Source organism: Oncorhynchus keta, chromosome 27 (assembly GCF_023373465.1).
Source record: "Oncorhynchus keta strain PuntledgeMale-10-30-2019 chromosome 27, Oket_V2, whole genome shotgun sequence".
NCBI classification, from domain to species: domain Eukaryota; kingdom Metazoa; phylum Chordata; class Actinopteri; order Salmoniformes; family Salmonidae; genus Oncorhynchus; species Oncorhynchus keta.
The window spans coordinates 2,055,013-2,075,209 of record NC_068447.1 but is presented as its reverse complement, the minus strand read 5'-3'; the positions used below and the strand labels follow the sequence as shown (position 1 = coordinate 2,075,209).

General features: G+C 49.2%; 1 protein-coding gene and 1 long non-coding RNA gene across 2 annotated transcripts in view; one reads left to right on the top strand and one right to left on the bottom strand.

Moving 5' to 3' along the window:
• Positions 1-20,197, bottom strand: part of LOC127912336 (ubiquitin-like modifier-activating enzyme 1) — a 99,293-nt gene that overhangs the window by 32,305 nt on the left and 46,791 nt on the right. The window contains 7 exon segments of the mRNA XM_052481254.1: positions 5,564-5,745; positions 6,977-7,194; positions 7,820-7,930; positions 8,050-8,226; positions 13,340-13,486; positions 13,932-14,029; positions 19,763-19,895. Of these exon segments, the coding sequence (XP_052337214.1) occupies positions 5,564-5,745; positions 6,977-7,194; positions 7,820-7,930; positions 8,050-8,226; positions 13,340-13,486; positions 13,932-14,029; positions 19,763-19,895 (1,066 nt within the window).
• On the top strand, positions 5,803-6,907 carry LOC127912338 (uncharacterized). The gene is made up of 3 exons (XR_008081919.1): positions 5,803-6,159; positions 6,468-6,698; positions 6,776-6,907. It is a non-coding gene; the product is annotated as an uncharacterized LOC127912338 (long non-coding RNA).

Here is a 20,197-nt window from a genome sequence, read left to right as displayed (position 1 = left end):
CCTGTTGATAACTGTGGAGACTATACCGCCTGTTGATAACTGTGGAGACGATACCGCCTGTTGATAACTGTGGAGACTATACCGCCCTGTTGATAACTGTGGAGACTATACCGCCTGTTGATAACTGTGGAGACTATACCGCCCGTTGATAACTGTGGAGACGATACCGCCTGTTGATAACTGTGGAGACTATACCGCCTGTTGATAACTGTGGAGACTATACACCTGTAGCCGTTGATAACTGTGGAGACTATACCGCCTGTTGATAACTGTGGAGACTATACCGCCTGTTGATAACTGTGGAGACTATACCGCCTGTTGATAACTGTGGAGACTATACCGCCTGTTGATAACTGTGGAGACTATACCGCCTGTTGATAACTGTGGAGACTATACCGCCTGTTGATAACTGTGGAGACTATACCGCCTGTTGATAACTGTGGAGACTATACCGCCTGTTGATAACTGTGGAGACTATACCGCCTGTTGATAACTGTGGAGACTATACCGCCCGTTGATAACTGTGGAGACTATACCGCCCGTTGATAACTGTGGAGACTATACCGCCCGTTGATAAGCGTGGAGACTATACCGCCCGTTGATAACTGTGGAGACTATACCGCCCGTTGATAACTGTGGAGACTATACCGCCCGTTGATAACTGTGGAGACTATACCGCCCGTTGATAACTGTGGAGACTATACCGCCCGTTGATAACTGTGGAGACTATACCGCCCGTTGATAAGTGTGGAGACTATACCGTCCGTTGATAACTGTGGAGACTATACAGCCCGTTGATAACTGTGGAGACTATACAGCCCGTTGATAACTGTGGAGACGATACAGCCTGTTGATAACTGTGGAGACGATACAGCCCGTTGATAACTGTGGAGACTATACAGCCTGTTGATAACTGTGGAGACTATACAGCCTGTTGATAACTGTGGAGACTATACCGCCCGTTGATAACTGTGGAGACTATACCGCCTGTAGCCGTTGATAACTGTGGAGACGATACCGCCTGTTGATAACTGTGGAGACTATACAGCCTGTTGATAACTGTGGAGACTATACACCTGTAGCCGTTGATAACTGTGGAGACTATACCGCCTGTTGATAACTGTGGAGACTATACCGCCTGTTGATAACTGTGGAGACTATACCGCCTGTTGATAACTGTGGAGACGATACCGCCTGTTGATAACTGTGGAGACGATACCGCCCGTTGATAAGTGTGGAGACTATACCGCCCGTTGATAACTGTGGAGACTATACCGCCCGTTGATAACTGTGGAGACTATACCGCCTGTAGCCGTTGATAACTGTGGAGACGATACCGCCTGTTGATAACTGTGGAGACTATACCGCCTGTTGATAACTGTGGAGACTATACCGCCTGTTGATAACTGTGGAGACTATACACCTGTAGCCGTTGATAACTGTGGAGACTATACCGCCTGTTGATAACTGTGGAGACGATACCGCCTGTAGCTGTTGATAACTGTGGAGACTATACCGCCTGTTGATAACTGTGGAGACGATACCGCCTGTTGATAACTGTGGAGACTATACCGCCCGTTGATAACTGTGGAGACTATACCGCCCGTTGATAACTGTGGAGACTATACCGCCCGTTGATAAGTGTGGAGACTATACCGCCCGTTGATAACTGTGGAGACTATACCGCCCGTTGATAACTGTGGAGACTATACCGCCCGTTGATAACTGTGGAGACTATACCGCCCGTTGATAACTGTGGAGACTATACCGCCTGTTGATAACTGTGGAGACTATACACCTGTAGCCGTTGATAACTGTGGAGACTATACCGCCTGTTGATAACTGTGGAGACTATACCGCCTGTTGATAACTGTGGAGACTATACCGCCTGTTGATAACTGTGGAGACTATACCGCCTGTTGATAACTGTGGAGACTATACCGCCCGTTGATAACTGTGGAGACTATACCGCCCGTTGATAACTGTGGAGACTATACCGCCCGTTGATAACTGTGGAGACTATACCGCCCGTTGATAACTGTGGAGACTATACCGCCCGTTGATAACTGTGGAGACTATACCGCCCGTTGATAACTGTGGAGACTATACCGCCCGTTGATAAGCGTGGAGACTATACCGCCCGTTGATAACTGTGGAGACTATACCGCCCGTTGATAACTGTGGAGACTATACCGCCCGTTGATAACTGTGGAGACTATACCGCCCGTTGATAACTGTGGAGACTATACCGCCCGTTGATAACTGTGGAGACTATACCGCCCGTTGATAACTGTGGAGACTATACAGCCCGTTGATAACTGTGGAGACTATACAGCCCGTTGATAACTGTGGAGACGATACAGCCCGTTGATAACTGTGGAGACGATACAGCCCGTTGATAACTGTGGAGACTATACAGCCCGTTGATAACTGTGGAGACTATACCGCCCGTTGATAACTGTGGAGACTATACCGCCTGTAGCCGTTGATAACTGTGGAGACGATACCGCCTGTTGATAACTGTGGAGACTATACACCTGTAGCCGTTGATAACTGTGGAGACTATACCGCCTGTTGATAACTGTGGAGACTATACCGCCTGTTGATAACTGTGGAGACTATACCGCCTGTTGATAACTGTGGAGACTATACCGCCTGTTGATAACTGTGGAGACTATACCGCCTGTTGATAACTGTGGAGACTATACCGCCTGTTGATAACTGTGGAGACTATACCGCCTGTTGATAACTGTGGAGACTATACCGCCTGTTGATAACTGTGGAGACTATACCGCCCGTTGATAACTGTGGAGACTATACCGCCCGTTGATAACTGTGGAGACTATACAGCCCGTTGATAACTGTGGAGACTATACAGCCTGTTGATAACTGTGGAGACGATACAGCCTGTTGATAACTGTGGAGACGATACAGCCTGTTGATAACTGTGGAGACTATACAGCCTGTTGATAACTGTGGAGACTATACAGCCTGTTGATAACTGTGGAGACTATACAGCCTGTTGATAACTGTGGAGACTATACAGCCTGTTGATAACTGTGGAGACTATACAGCCTGTTGATAACTGTGGAGACTATACCGCCCGTTGATAACTGTGGAGACTATACCGCCTGTAGCCGTTGATAACTGTGGAGACGATACCGCCTGTTGATAACTGTGGAGACTATACAGCCTGTTGATAACTGTGGAGACTATACACCTGTAGCCGTTGATAACTGTGGAGACTATACCACCTGTTGATAACTGTGGAGACTATACCGCCCGTTGATAACTGTGGAGACTATACCGCCTGTAGCCATTGATAACTGTGGAGACTATACCGCCTGTCGATAACTGTGGAGACTATACCGCCTGTTGATAACTGTGGAGACTATACCACCTGTAGCTGTTGATAACTGTGGAGACTATACCGCCTGTTGATAACTGTGGAGACTATACCGCCTGTTGATAACTGTGGAGACTATACCGCCTGTTGATAACTGTGGAGACTATACCGCCTGTTGATAACTGTGGAGACTATACCGCCTGTTGATAACTGTGGAGACTATACCGCCTGTCGATAACTGTGGAGACGATACCGCCTGTCGATAACTGTGGAGACTATACCGCCTGTCGATAACTGTGGAGACTATACCGCCTGTAGCTGTTGATAACTGTGGAGACTATACCGCCTGTTGATAACTGTGGAGACTATACCGCCTGTCGATAACTGTGGAGACTATACCACCTGTAGCTGTTGATAACTGTGGAGACTATACCACCTGTTGATAACTGTGGAGACTATACCGCCTGTCGATAACTGTGGAGACTATACCGCCTGTTGATAACTGTGGAGACTATACCACCTGTAGCTGTTGATAACTGTGGAGACTATACCACCTGTTGATAACTGTGGAGACTATACCGCCTGTTGATAACTGTGGAGACTATCCCGCCTGTTGATAACTGTGGAGACGATACCGCCTGTAGCTGTTAATAACTGTGGAGACTATACCGCCTGTTGATAACTGTGGAGACTATACCGCATGTTGATAACTGTGGAGACTATACCGCCTGTTGATAACTGTGGAGACTATACCGCCTGTTGATAACTGTGGAGACTATACCGCCTGTTGATAACTGTGGAGACTATACCGCCTGTTGATAACTGTGGAGACTATACCGCCTGTTGATAACTGTGGAGACTATACCGCCTGTTGATAACTGTGGAGACTATACCGCCTGTTGATAACTGTGGAGACTATACCGCCTGTTGATAACTGTGGAGACTATACCGCCTGTTGATAACTGTGGAGACTATACCGCCTGTTGATAACTGTGGAGACTATACCGCCTGTTGATAACTGTGGAGACTATACCGCCTGTTGATAACTGTGGAGACTATACCGCCTGTTGATAACTGTGGAGACTATACCGCCTGTTGATAACTGTGGAGACTATACCGCCTGTTGATAACTGTGGAGACTATACCGCCTGTTGATAACTGTGGAGACTATACCGCCTGTTGATAACTGTGGAGACTATACCGCCTGTTGATAACTGTGGAGACTATACCGCCTGTTGATAACTGTGGAGACTATACCGCCTGTTGATAACTGTGGAGACTATACCGCCTGTTGATAACTGTGGAGACTATACCGCCTGTTGATAACTGTGGAGACTATACCGCCTGTTGATAACTGTGGAGACTATACCGCCTGTTGATAACTGTGGAGACTATACCGCCTGTTGATAACTGTGGAGACGATACCGCCTGTAGCTGTTGATAACTGTGGAGACTATACAGCCTGTTGATAACTGTGGAGACTATACACCTGTAGCCGTTGATAACTGTGGAGACTATACCGCCTGTTGATAACTGTGGAGACTATACCGCCTGTTGATAACTGTGGAGACTATACCGCCTGTTGATAACTGTGGAGACTATACCGCTTGTTGATAACTGTGGAGACTATACCGCCTGTTGATAACTGTGGAGACTATACCGCCTGTTGATAACTGTGGAGACTATACCGCCTGTTGATAACTGTGGAGACTATACCGCCTGTTGATAACTGTGGAGACTATACCGCCTGTTGATAACTGTGGAGACTATACCGCCTGTTGATAACTGTGGAGACTATACCGCCTGTTGATAACTGTGGAGACTATACCGCCTGTTGATAACTGTGGAGACCTGACCGCCTGTTGATAACTGTGGAGACTATACCGCCTGTTGATAACTGTGGAGACTATACCGCCTGTCGATAACTGTGGAGACTATACCGCCTGTTGATAACTGTGGAGACTATACCGCCTGTTGATAACTGTGGAGACTATACCGCCTGTTGATAACTGTGGAGACTATACCGCCTGTTGATAACTGTGGAGACTATACCGCCTGTTGATAACTGTGGAGACTATACCGCCTGTTGATAACTGTGGAGACTATACCGCCTGTTGATAACTGTGGAGACGATACCGCCTGTAGCCGTTGAAACCGATAGATAACGGTCGATAACGACAGCACACACGGTGCAGTAATGTTAAAAGTGCGTCTTACGCGCGTCAACGTTGTCCAGAGCGTTGGCGACTCCGTGGAGGCTCTCGAAGAAGTCGTCATCGTAGACGCGCTCCGTCTCGGGCCCGACGCGGTTCTGGTGTCCCGTGATCCGGATGGACGGGTTCATCTGCTTCACCGCCGCCGCCGCCGTCTCGCTCTTCATCTTCGTCACGTCCCACGGCCTGAATACAAAACAAAACAGTGCTTTATTTCATAAAAGATCCTTTGAAACCCGTAACCCTTTACAGAAGAACAATGAAACACAAGCAAACAAGAAGCAATAACAGCTCAATTAAAACACAAAGGTCTCCGTCCCCAAGGTCTCCGCCCCCAAGGTCTCCGCCCCCAAGGTCTCCGCCCCCAAGGTCTCCGCCCCAAGTGGTTCTCTATTCCATGTAGAGCGTCTGAACAGACTGTGCACTGATCTACAGTCCGCCCCAAGGTCTCCGCCCCAAGTGGTTCTCTATTCCATGTAGAGTTTCTGAACAGACTGTGCACTGATCTACAGTCCGCCCCAAGGTCTCCGCCCCAAGTGGTTCTCTATTCCATGTAGAGTATCTGAACAGACTGTGCACTGATCTACAGTCCGCCCCAAGGTCTCCGCCCCAAGTGGTTCTCTATTCCATGTAGAGTTTCTGAACAGACTGTGCACTGATCTACAGTCCGCCCCAAGGTCTCCGCCCCAAGTGGTTCTCTATTCCATGTAGAGTTTCTGAACAGACTGTGCACTGATCTACAGTCCGCCCCAAGGTCTCCGCCCCAAGTGGTTCTCTATTCCATGTAGAGCGTCTGAACAGACTGTGCACTGATCTACAGTCCGCCCCAAGGTCTCCGCCCCAAGTGGTTCTCTATTCCATGTAGAGTTTCTGAACAGACTGTGCACTGATCTACAGTCCGCCCCAAGGTCTCCGCCCCAAGTGGTTCTCTATTCCATGTAGAGTATCTGAACAGACTGTGCACTGATCTACAGTCCGCCCCAAGGTCTCCGCCCCAAGTGGTTCTCTATTCCATGTAGAGTATCTGAACAGACTGTGCACTGATCTACAGTCCGCCCCAAGGTCTCCGCCCCAAGTGGTTCTCTATTCCATGTAGAGTATCTGAACAGACTGTGCACTGATCTACAGTCCGCCCCAAGGTCTCCGCCCCAAGTGGTTCTCTATTCCATGTAGAGTGTCTGAACAGACTGTGCACTGATCTACAGTCCGCCCCAAGGTCTCCGCCCCAAGTGGTTCTCTATTCCATGTAGAGTATCTGAACAGACTGTGCACTGATCTACAGTAATGTGTTGGAAAGAGCCATTCAGACACCCGATGTCTAAACCAGTGTAATCACAGGGTCAAGGCTGAAGAGATGCTTGTGTTGCATCATTTAAACCCACCAAGGGTTAAGTTTACCCCCCTCCCTCCCTCTCACCTGAAGAGGAACTGTCTGTTGAGGTTGGATTTCTCAATGGTGTCCATGTCTGTCACGATGACCTCACCCTCTCCGCCAGCCAATCCAATCATGGCAAAGTTCTTGAGCAGCTCACAGCCAATAGCGCCAGCCCCAACCAGGAAGTAACGTTGTTTAGCCAGCACCTCCTGCAGCTGGGAGCCAAACACAGCGATCTGGCCGTCATAACGACTGTTCCTCTGGGGAGAGGGAGAGATGTCATTTAATAGTTTTCCCACAGGTAGAAGGAGAGGCTGTAAAGGAGAACAGGAGAGGCTGTAAAGGAGAACAGGAGAGGCTGTAAAGGAGAACAGGAGAGGCTGTAAAGGAGAACAGGAGAGGCTGTAAAGGAGAACAGGCGAGGCTGTAAAGGAGAACAGGAGAGGCTGTAAAGGAGAACAGGAGAGGCTGTAAAGGAGAACAGGAGAGGCTGTAAAGGAGAACAGGAGAGGCTGTAAAGGAGAACAGGAGAGGCTGTAAAGGAGAACAGGAGAGGCTGTAAAGGAGAACAGGTAGAAGGCGAGGCTGTAAAGGAGAACAGGCGAGGCTGTAAAGGAGAACAGGAGAGGCTGTAAAGGAGAACAGGAGAGGCTGTAAAGGAGAACAGGAGAGGCTGTAAAGGAGAACAGGGGAGGCTGTAAAGGAGAACAGGAGAGGCTGTAAAGGAGAACAGGGGAGGCTGTAAAGTTCTACTTGAAATAGTGGCATGATGTGTTTTGTGTCAGACCTGTAGTGCCTGTATGTGTTTGGCCTGTGAGGTGTGTGCATATTGGTGGGCGGTGTGTGTGAGTATGGGAGACGTCGGAGTGTGTGAAATGTACTCACAGGGGCACAGTCCTCCTCAGTGAGCATGGCTCCTCCCTCTTCCTCAGACAGACACTCCAGAGCATCAAAATACAGCCACTGCATCATGGGCATGAACTTCCCTGTACACGCCTAGGACACACACACACACACACACACACACACACACACACACACACACACACACACAGTATAACCATATTGAGCAGAAAGACAGTTTTGAGTAGACAGGAAGGTGAGCCGCTCCTTACCTTCATTACTTCCTGTGCGGCCAGTCCACCAATGAAAGCGTTTATTGGTGCCAGGTCGCCAGCGGAGACGAAGGCCAGTTTCTTAATGAGCTTGTCATCCAGCTCCTCCACTTTTGCTGACCCCGTCTGGCTGGAGTTAACCTCTTTAGCCAGGGACACCAACTCCTCTCCATCAGCCTGGAACACACCACAAAGCATTACATTGATAGGCATGACTACAAGGTGTGGAAAGCATTCCACAGGGATGCTGGCCATGTTGACTACAATGCTTCCAACAGTTGTGTCAAGATGGCTGGATGTCATTTGGAAGAAGAATTTGAAAGAATATGGCACCACAACAAACCTGCCAAGAGAGAACCGCCCACCAGGCAAGGAGGGCATTAAACAGAGAGGCAACAAAGAGACCAAAGATAACCCAGGAAGGAGCCGCAGAGCTCTACAGCTGAGATTGGAGTATCTGTCCATGGGACCACTTTAAGCGGTACACTCCACAGAGCTGGGCTTCACGGAAGAGTGGCCAGATAAAAGCCACTGCTTAAAGAAAAAAATAATAAAAGAAACACGTTTGGTGTTTGCCAAAAGGCATGTGGGAGAAGGCACTCTGGTCAGTTGAGACAAAAATTGATTTTTTTGGTCATCAAGGAAAACACTATGTCTGGCGCAAACCCGACATCTCTCATCACCCCGAGGTCACCATCCCCACAGTGAAGCATGGTGGTGGCAGCATGTTTTTCATCTGCAGGGAAACTGGTCAGAATTGAAGGATGGCGCTAAATAAATTCTTGAGGGAAAACGGTTCCAGTCTTCCAGAGATTTGAGACCGGGACGGAGGTTCACCTTCCAGCAGGACAATGGTCTTAAGCATACTGATAAAGCAACACTCAAGTGGTTTAAGGGGAAACATTTAAATGTCTTGGAATGGTCTAGTCAAAGCCCAGACCTCAATCCAATTGAGAATCTGTGGTATGACTTAAAGATTGCTGTACACCAGCGGAACCCATCCAACTTGAAGGAGCTGGAGCAGTTTTGCCTTGAAGACTGGGCAAAAATCACAGTGGCTAGATATGCCAATCTTAAAGAGACATGCCCTAAGAGACTTGCAGCTGTAATTTGCTCGACAAAGTATTGACTTTGGGGGGGTGAATAGTTATGCACGCTCAAGTTCTGTTTTGTCTTATTTTTTTGTTTGTTTCACAATAAAAAATATTTGGCATCTTCAAAGGGGTAGGCAACCCCCCCCAAAATCTATTTTAATACCAGGTTGTAGGGCAACAAAACAAGACAAATGCCAAGGGGGTGAATACTTTTGCAAGCCACTAATTTTTTTCGAGGCTTAAAAATCCTTCTTTAACCTGTCTTCTCACCATCTACACTGATTCAAGTGGACTTAACCCAGAGGTCAATGTCCGCACCCCAGAGAAACCGAATTAGCATAATGAAAAAATATGTCAGTTTAAACTAGAAATATGTGTTGGTTTTTTGCATTGGAGTACTGACAGAGTACTGACAGAGTACTGACAGAGTACTGACAGAGTACTGACAGAGTACTGACAGAGCTTGTACTGGTTGCATGTCAATGCGCCGCATCCGCCGTCGTCGTGGCGACAGAAAGGTGAAAGGTGACCGAGCTGTGTTTGTCAGAACATGAGACATCCTGGAAATCTGTCCACTTACAAAATAATCTGAAGAGATGACTCATTGACATGACGGTGTACTCCATTTTGCTCTACCCCCATAAGCATCTTGGGACTTGTAAATTGGTATAGGCGATTTGCCAACTTCTGTCTAACAGTTTGGGCTACACAGCATTATGCCCACTCTGTGGAAAGGTGAGATTCATGAACACGTACGTTGGTTGTTTTACTAAACCCACATGGCTCACAAGACTCATCTAAAGCCCCCTGGTACCGGTTGGGGAAAAAAATGAATCCAAGTACCTATGGAGACATTAGTGCCAAAATAAGGGGTTAAATACATGTTTAAAAAATAAATAAAATAACATTTCCTGATCTTATTTCTCTCTCTCTCAGATAGACATGTCAGAACAAACGGACCCATTTTATGGGCATAAACCTGCCTTCGGGTTGGGAGGGGTTTGGCCTTGTCCCACTGCGCTTTAGTGACTCCTTGTGGCGGGCCGGGTGCCTGCAAGCAGAACAGTGTTTCCTCCGACACGAGGTAAAAGCACACAAAAAAACTGGAAATTCACGAGAACCACAATGCCTACTCCGCCCATGCTCCACCAAGGGTTTCCAGCACACAGCTTTGACCTACTACAGTAGCTATGTTGGTCTATTGTACTTCAAACAATGTGTAGGCAGTAGCTTAGGATTCAAACCTTCTCAAACAGCCTGATTCATACCGTTAGAGGTGCTTCCAGAATAATGTGAAAGTATGAGGATTCTTCACACACCACAGTAATCCCATTCCGCAACATTTTCCATCTTTTTAAAATGATTAACATGACCTTTGCTTTTATACTTACAAGACCATCATACTTGATTGAGCTGTTTGTTATTGTAGTAATGTGGTGCCTTATAGTATCGTACTTCCTTAAAATTAAGACTAGTCGTCTTCCATAAACCAGTACAGACTAGTCGTCTTCCATAAACCAGTACAGACTAGTCGTCTTCCATAAACCAGTACAGACTAGTCGTCTTCCATAAACCAGTACAGACTAGTCGTCTTCCATAAACCAGTACAGACTAGTCGTCTTCCATAAACCAGTACAGACTAGTCGTCTTCCATAAACCAGTACAGACTAGTCGTCTTCCATAAACCAGTACAGACTAGTCGTCTTCCATAAACCAGTACAGACTAGTCGTCTTCCATAAACCAGTACAGACTTGTCGTCTTCCATAAACCAGTACAGACTAGTCGTCTTCCATAAACCAGTACAGACTTGTCGTCTTCCATAAACCAGTACAGACTTGTCGTCTTCCATAAACCAGTACAGACTTGTCGTCTTCCATAAACCAGTACAGACTAGTCGTCTTCCATAAACCAGTACAGACTAGTAGTCTTCCATAAACCAGTACAGACTAGTCGTCTTCCATAAACCAGTACAGACTAGTCGTCTTCCATAAACCAGTACAGACTAGTCGTCTTCCATAAACCAGTACAGACTAGTCGTCTTCCATAAACCAGTACAGACTAGTCGTCTTCCATAAACCAGTACAGACTAGTCGTCTTCCATAAACCAGTACAGACTTGTCGTCTTCCATAAACAGTACAGACTAGTCGTCTTCCATAAACCAGTACAGACTAGTCGTCTTCCATAAACCAGTACAGACTTGTCAGTCTCCAGCACAGACTAGTTCCATAAACCAGACAGACTAGTCGTCTTCCATAAACCAGTACAGACTTGTCGTCTTCCATAAACAGTACAGACTAGTCGTCTTCCATAAACCAGTACAGACTTGTCGTCTTCCATAAACCAGTACAGACTAGTCGTCTTCCATAAACCAGTACAGACTTGTCGTCTTCCATAAACCAGTACAGACTTGTCGTCTTCCATAAACCAGTACAGACTAGTCGTCTTCCATAAACCAGTACAGACTTGTCGTCTTCCATAAACCAGTACAGACTAGTCGTCTTCCATAAACCAGTACAGACTTGTCGTCTTCCATAAACCGGTACAGACTTGTCGTCTTCCATAAACCAGTACAGACTAGTCGTCTTCCATAAACCAGTACAGACTAGTCGTCTTCCATAAACCAGTACAGACTAGTAGTCTTCCATAAACCAGTACAGACTAGTCGTCTTCCATAAACCAGTACAGACTAGTCGTCTTCCATAAACCAGTACAGACTAGTCGTCTTCCATAAACCAGTACAGACTAGTCGTCTTCCATAAACCAGTACAGACTAGTCGTCTTCCATAAACCAGTACAGACTAGTCGTCTTCCATAAACCAGTACAGACTAGTCGTCTTCCATAAACCAGTACAGACTAGTCGTCTTCCATAAACCAGTACAGACTAGTCGTCTTCCATAAACCAGTACAGACTAGTCGTCTTCCATAAACCAGTACAGACTAGTCGTCTTCCATAAACCAGTACAGACTAGTAGTCTTCCATAAACCAGTACAGACTAGTCGTCTTCCATAAACCAGTACAGACTAGTCGTCTTCCATAAACCAGTACAGACTTGTTGTCGTCTTCCATAAACCAGTACAGACTTGTTGTCTTCCATAAACCAGTACAGACTAGTCGTCTTCCATAAACCAGTACAGACTAGTCGTCTTCCATAAACCAGTACAGACTTGTAGTCTTCCATAAACCAGTACAAACTAGTCGTCTTCCATAAACCAGTACAGACTAGTCGTCTTCCATAAACCAGTACAGACTTGTTGTCTTCCATAAACCAGTACAGACTTGTTGTCGTCCATAAACCAGTACAGACTAGTCGTCTTCCATAAACCAGTACAGACTAGTAGTCTTCCATAAACCAGTACAGACTAGTCGTCTTCCATAAACCAGTACAGACTAGTCGTCTTCCATAAACCAGTACAGACTTGTCGTCTTCCATAAACCAGTACAGACTAGTCGTCGTCTTCCATAAACCAGTACAGACTTGTCATCTTCCATAAACCAGTACAGACTTGTTGTCGTCCATAAACCAGTACAGACTTGTTGTCGTCCATAAACCAGTACAGAAGAACAGCATGGAAGCCAAGAATGGAAGCTTATTTTCAACTTCCCGGTGCTTTTGGAATGGCAGCTGGGGAAGCACCCCAGGGAAGCCGAAAATAAGTAGAACACATTCATTCTTGTTCACAAGATTTGATTGATGGGATTATCATTATGTGTGTGTGTGTGTGTGTGTGTGTGTGTGTGTGTGTGTGTACCTGGCACCAGGGCTTGGGCAGCCTGTTGTGTTTCCTCTGGTAGCTGTGTAGAGCCTGGAAGCCCAGTTACAGGTGTGTGTGTGTGTATACAGGTGTGTGTGTATACAGGTGTGTGTGTATACAGGTGTGTGTGTGTGTGTATACAGGTGTGTGTGTGTGTGTGTGTATACAGGTGTGTGTGTGTGTGTGTGTATACAGGTGTGTGTGTATACAGGTGTGTGTGTGTGTGTGTGTGTGTATACAGGTGTGTGTGTGTGTGTATACAGGTGTGTGTGTGTGTGTATACAGGTGTGTGTGTGTACCTGGCACCAGGGCTTGGGCAGCCTGTTGTGTTTCCTCTGGTAGCTGTGTAGAGCCTGGAAGCCCAGGTACAGGTGTGCGTGTGTGTGTATACAGGTGTGTGTGTGTGTTGTGTGTGTGTGTATACAGGTGTGTGTGTGTACCTGGCACCAGGGCTTGGGCAGCCTGCTGTGTTTCCTCTGGTAGCTGTGTAGAGCCTGGAAGCCCAGGTGAAGCTGTCCTGGTCGCTCAAATTTGGCAAAGTCTGTCACCACAAACTCTGGCTCTGCCATGGAGGTGGTGAAGGATTTCTACAGAGAGAGAGAGAGAAGGCGAGACGCGAATTAACATTTTACATTACATTTAAGTCATTTAGCAAACGCTCACCTTTCTTCCAGCAAGTAATAGTGAACTATGCACTGTTGGAGATTATGTTACTGGTGAAATCTACATGTCGTGGTTAGTCACAAACTACATTTCCCCCCATTGATCTGTTACGCAACCTGCCCATTTTACCAGGCTTGTACCCACTACATTAAACATTGGTCTCATGACAGTAAACTGTCTGCCACATCACAGTAACAGAACGGGTTAACGAGAACCAACACATTCCTCTACATGAACTTGTACCCACTACATTAAACATTGGTCTCATGACAGTAAACTGTCTGCCACATCACAGTAACAGAACGGGTTAACGAGAACCAACACATTCCTCTACATGAACTTGACACCATGACAATGTCTGGTACTTACGAAGGCCACCTTCTGGGGCATCTTGACCTGAGAGACGATGCCTCCCCTGACGTAGTCGGAGAACCCTGTGGTGTCACCGATACTGAAGGTGTAGGGGCCTGGACGGAGAGAGAGAGAGGGGGATGGACGGAGAGAGAGGGGGACGGAAGGAGAGAGAGGGGGGACGGAGAGAGAGAGGGGGACGGAGAGAGGGGGGACGGAAGGAGAGAGAGAGAGGGGGACGGAAGGAGAGAGAGAGAGAGAGAGGGACACGGAAGGAGAGAGAGAGAGAGAGAGGGACACGGAAGGAGAGAGAGAGAGAGAGGGACACGGAAGGAGAGAGAGAGAGGACACGGAAGGAGAGAGAGAGAGAGAGGGACACGGAAGGAGGAGAGAGAGAGAGAGGGGGGGACACGGAGGAGAGAGAGAGAGAGGGACACGGAAGGAGAGAGAGAGGGGACGGACACGGAAGGAGAGAGAGAGGGGGACGGACGGAGAGAGAGGGGGGACGGACGGAGAGAGAGAGGGGGACGGACGGAGAGAGGGGGGACGGACGGAGAGAGAGGGGGACGGACGAGAGAGAGAGGGGGACGGACGGAGAGAGGGGGACGGACGGAGAGAGAGAGGGGACGGACGGAGAGAGAGGGGGACGGACGGGAGGAGAGAGGGGACGGACGGAGAGAGAGAGGGGACGGACGGAGAGAGAGAGGGGGGGACGGAGAGAGAGAAGGGGGAGGACGGAGAGAGAGAGAGGGGACGGACGGAGAGAGAGGGGGGACGGACGGAGAGAGAGGGGGACAGACGGAGAGAGAGAGGGGGACAGACGGAGAGAGAGGGGGACGGACGGAGAGAGAGAGGGGACGGACGGAGAGAGAGAGAGGGGACGGACGGAGAGGGGACGGCCTGGAGAGAGAGGGGGGACGGAGAGAGAGGGGACGGAGAGAGAGAACTGTACTTACTTCAGAAGACTTCTTCCAGAATAGGAAATACACAGCCTGGTCCCAGTAGTACTGTGATACACAGCCTGGTCCCAGTAGTACTGTGATTCACAGCCTGGTCCCAGTAGTACTGTGATTCGCAGCCTGGTCCCAGTAGTACTGTGATTCACAGCCTGGTCCCAGTAGTACTGTGATTCACAGCCTGGTCCCAGTAGTACTGTGATTCACAGCCTGGTCCCAGTAGTACTGTGATTCGCAGCCTGGTCCCAGTAGTACTGTGATTCGCAGCCTGGTCCCAGTAGTACTGTGATTCACAGCCTGGTCCCAGTAGTACTGTGATTCACAGCCTGGTCCCAGTAGTACTGTGATTCACAGCCTGGTCCCAGTAGTACTGTGATTCACAGCCTGGTCCCAGTAGTACTGTGATTCGCAGCCTGGTCCCAGTAGTACTGTGATTCACAGCCTGGTCCCAGTAGTACTGTGATTCACAGCCTGGTCCCAGTAGTACTGTGATTCACAGCCTGGTCCCAGTAGTACTGTGATTCGCAGCCTGGTCCCAGTAGTACTGTGATTCGCAGCCTGGTCCCAGTAGTACTGTGATTCGCAGCCTGGTCCCAGTAGTACTGTGATTCGCAGCCTGGTCCCAGTAGTACTGTGATTAACAGCCTGGTGCTAGGACTGTTGAGCAGCCTGGTCCCAGTAGTACTGTGATTCACAGCCTGGTCCCAGTAGTACTGTGATTCACAGCCTGGTCCCAGTAGTACTGTGATTCACAGCCTGGTCCCAGTAGTACTGTGATTCACAGCCTGGTCCCAGTAGTACTGTGATTCACAGCCTGGTCCCAGTAGTACTGTGATTCACAGCCTGGTCCCAGTAGTACTGTGATTCACAGCCTGGTCCCAGTAGTACTGTGATTCACAGCCTGGTCCCAGTAGTACTGTGATTCACAGCCTGGTCCCAGTAGTACTGTGATTCACAGCCTGGTCCCAGTAGTACTGTGATTCACAGCCTGGTCCCAGTAGTACTGTGATTCACAGCCTGGTCCCAGTAGTACTGTGATTCACAGCCTGGTCCCAGTAGTACTGTGATTCGCAGCCTGGTCCCAGTAGTACTGTGATTCACAGCCTGGTCCCAGTAGTACTGTGATTCGCAGCCTGGTCCCAGTAGTACTGTGATTCACAGCCTGGTCCCAGTAGTACTGTGATTCGCAGCCTGGTCCCAGTAGTACTGTGATTCGCAGCCTGGTCCCAGTAGTACTGTGATTCGCAGCCTGGTCCCAGTAGTACTGTGATTCACAGCCTGGTCCCAGTAGTACTGTGATACACAGCCTGGTCCCAGTAGTACTGTGATTCACAGCCTGGTCCCAGTAGTACTGTGATTCGCAGCCTGGTCCCAGTAGTACTGTGATTCGCAGCCTGGTCCCAGTAGTACTGTGATTACACAGCCTGGTCCCAGTAGTACTGTGATTCGCAGCCTGGTCCCAGTAGTACTGTGATTCACAGCCTGGTCCCAGTAGTACTGTGATTCACAGCCTGGTCCCAGTAGTACTGTGATTCGCAGCCTGGTCCCAGTAGTACTGTGATTCGCAGCCTGGTCCCAGTAGTACTGTGATTCGCAGCCTGGTCCCAGTAGTACTGTGATTCGCAGCCTGGTCCCAGTAGTACTGTGATTCGCAGCCTGGTCCCAGTAGTACTGTGATTCACAGCCTGGTCCCAGTAGTACTGTGATTCACAGCCTGGTCCCAGTAGTACTGTGATTCGCAGCCTGGTCCCAGTAGTACTGTGATTCACAGCCTGGTCCCAGTAGTACTGTGATTCACAGCCTGGTCCCAGTAGTACTGTGATTCACAGCCTGGTCCCAGTAGTACTGTGATTCGCAGCCTGGTCCCAGTAGTACTGTGATTCACAGCCTGGTCCCAGTAGTACTGTGATTCGCAGCCTGGTCCCAGTAGTACTGTGATTCGCAGCCTGGTCCCAGTAGTACTGTGATTCACAGCCTGGTCCCAGTAGTACTGTGATTCACAGCCTGGTCCCAGTAGTACTGTGATTCACAGCCTGGTCCCAGTAGTACTGTGATTCACAGCCTGGTCCCAGTAGTACTGTGATTCGCAGCCTGGTCCCAGTAGTACTGTGATTCGCAGCCTGGTCCCAGTAGTACTGTGATTCGCAGCCTGGTCCCAGTACTGTGATTCGCAGCCTGGTCCTAGTAGTACTGTGATTCACAGCCTGGTCCCAGTACTGTGATTCGCAGCCTGGTGCTAGTAGTACTGTGATTCACAGCCTGGTCCCAGTAGTACTGTGATTCGCAGCCTGGTCCCAGTACTGTGATTCGCAGCCTGGTGCTAGTAGTACTGTGATTCACAGCCTGGTCCCAGTAGTACTGTGATTCACAGCCTGGTCCCAGTAGTACTGTGATTCACAGCCTGGTCCCAGTAGTACTGTGATTCACAGCCTGGTCCCAGTAGTACTGTGATTCACAGCCTGGTCCCAGTAGTACTGTGATTCACAGCCTGGTCCCAGTAGTACTGTGATTCGCAGCCTGGTCCCAGTAGTACTGTGATTCGCAGCCTGGTCCCAGTAGTACTGTGATTCGCAGCCTGGTCCCAGTAGTACTGTGATTCGCAGCCTGGTCCCAGTAGTACTGTGATTCGCAGCCTGGTCCCAGTAGTACTGTGATTCGCAGCCTGGTCCCAGTAGTACTGTGATTCGCAGCCTGGTCCCAGTAGTACTGTGATTCGCAGCCTGGTCCCAGTAGTACTGTGATTCACAGCCTGGTCCCAGTAGTACTGTGATTCGCAGCCTGGTCCCAGTAGTACTGTGATTCGCAGCCTGGTCCCAGTAGTACTGTGATTCGCAGCCTGGTCCCAGTAGTACTGTGATTCACAGCCTGGTCCCAGTAGTACTGTGATTCACAGCCTGGTCCCAGTAGTACTGTGATTCGCAGCCTGGTCCCAGTAGTACTGTGATTCACAGCCTGGTCCCAGTAGTACTGTGATTCGCAGCCTGGTCCCAGTAGTACTGTGATTCGCAGCCTGGTCCCAGTAGTACTGTGATTCGCAGCCTGGTCCCAGTAGTACTGTGATTCACAGCCTGGTCCCAGTAGTACTGTGATTCACAGCCTGGTCCCAGTAGTACTGTGATTCACAGCCTGGTCCCAGTAGTACTGTGATTCACAGCCTGGTCCCAGTAGTACTGTGATTCACAGCCTGGTCCCAGTAGTACTGTGATTCGCAGCCTGGTCCCAGTACTGTGATTCGCAGCCTGGTCCCAGTAGTACTGTGATTCACAGCCTGGTCCCAGTACTGTGATTCGCAGCCTGGTCCGAGTAGTACTGTGATTCACAGCCTGGTCCCAGTACTGTGATTCGCAGCCTGGTCCCAGTAGTACTGTGATTCGCAGCCTGGTCCGAGTAGTACTGTGATTCACAGCCTGGTCCCAGTAGTACTGTGATTCGCAGCCTGGTCCCAGTAGTACTGTGATTCGCAGCCTGGTCCCAGTAGTACTGTGATTCGCAGCCTGGTCCCAGTAGTACTGTGATTCGCAGCCTGGTCCCAGTAGTACTGTGATTCGCAGCCTGGTCCCAGTAGTACTGTGATTCACAGCCTGGTCCCAGTAGTACTGTGATTCGCAGCCTGGTCCCAGTAGTACTGTGATTCGCAGCCTGGTCCCAGTAGTACTGTGATTCGCAGCCTGGTGCCAGTAGTACTGTGATTCACAGCCTGGTGCCAGTAGTACTGTGATTCGCAGCCTGGTGCCAGTAGTACTGTGATTCGCAGCCTGGTGCTAGGACTGCTCGAGCAGTCCAGCCAAATCATTGGTAAATTGGACTGTTTTGCCTAAAAGTTATTGTTCAACATAAAAAGTACATTTCTTCAACACCAACCAATGAATGCCTACAGCATCATAATACATCATCAGATAACGATGAGAATGGGGGCGTGTTCGGACCTCCCTCTTCCTGTTGTCCACGATCAGCTCCTTTGTCTTGCTCACGTTGAGGGAGAGGTTGTTGTCCTGGCACCACACTGCCAGGTCACTGACCTCCTCCCTATAGGCTGTCTCATCGTTGTCGGTGATCTGGCCTACCACTGTTGTGTCGTCAGCAAACTTAATGGCTGTGTTGGGAGTCGTGCTTGGCCACGCAGTCGCCGGTGAACAGGGAGTACAGAAGGGGACTGAGCACGCACCCCTGAGGGGCCCCCGTGTTGAGGATCAGCGTGGCAGATGTGCTGTTACCTACCCTCACCACCTGGGGGGCGGCAAGTCAGGAAGTTCAGGATCCAGAGGGAGGTGTCTCGCATTCTCACGTAGGTGTTCCTTTTGTCCAGGTGGGAAAGGGCAGCATGGAGAGCGAGATTGCATCATCTGTGGATCTGTTGGGGCGGTATGTGAATTGGAGTGGGTCTAGGGTTTCCGGGAGGATGGTGTTGATGTGAGCCATGACCAGCCTTTCAAAGCACTTCATGGCTACAGATGTGAGCATTACGGGTCGGTAGTCATCTAGGCAGGTTACCTTCGTGTTCTTGGGCACAGGGACTATGGTCGTCTGTTTGAAACATGTTGGTATTACAGACTCCGTCAGGGAGAGGTTGAAAATATCAGTGACACTTGCCAGTTGTTCCGTGCCCTGAGTACGCGGCCTTGTGATCCAATTGGCCCTGAGGCCTTGTGAATGGATGTCATGGATTTCAGCCTGGTCTCGGGGAAGCAGTATATCCTTTTCGTCGGACTCAATAAAGAAAAAAAATCTTTGTCCAGTTCGAGGTGAGTAACAGCTGTTCTGACATCCAGAAGCTCTTTTCGGTCATAAGAGACGGTAGCAGCAACATTATGTACAAAATAACGTGAAAAAAAAATCTAAAAATAACACAGTTGATTAAGCTGATACTAAGTATTGCTATAGGACAGGACTCACCCAGGGTCTTGATCTCTATTGGCTGGCAGCCGTTGAGCTCCGTCATGCCCTGCACCTCAGTGAAGATCACAGAGTCTCCGTTCTCAAACCCGTGGCGAGCCTCGTCCAAACACGTTACCACGCCTGCTGCATCCTAACAGACAAGCAGGGATGAGATCTGCACAGCATGGGAAGCCAGGGACAGAGGTTACCACGGCTGCTGCATCCTAACAGACAAGCAGGGATGAGATCTGCACAGCATGGGAAGCCAGGGACAGAGGGTACCACGCCTGCTGCATCCTAACAGACAAGCAGGGATGAGATCTGCACAGCACGGGAAGCCAGGGACAGAGGTTACCACGCCTGCTGCATAACAGACAAGCAGGGATGAGATCTGCACAGCACGGGAAGCCAGGGACAGAGGTTACCACGCCTGCTGCATCCTAACAGACAAGC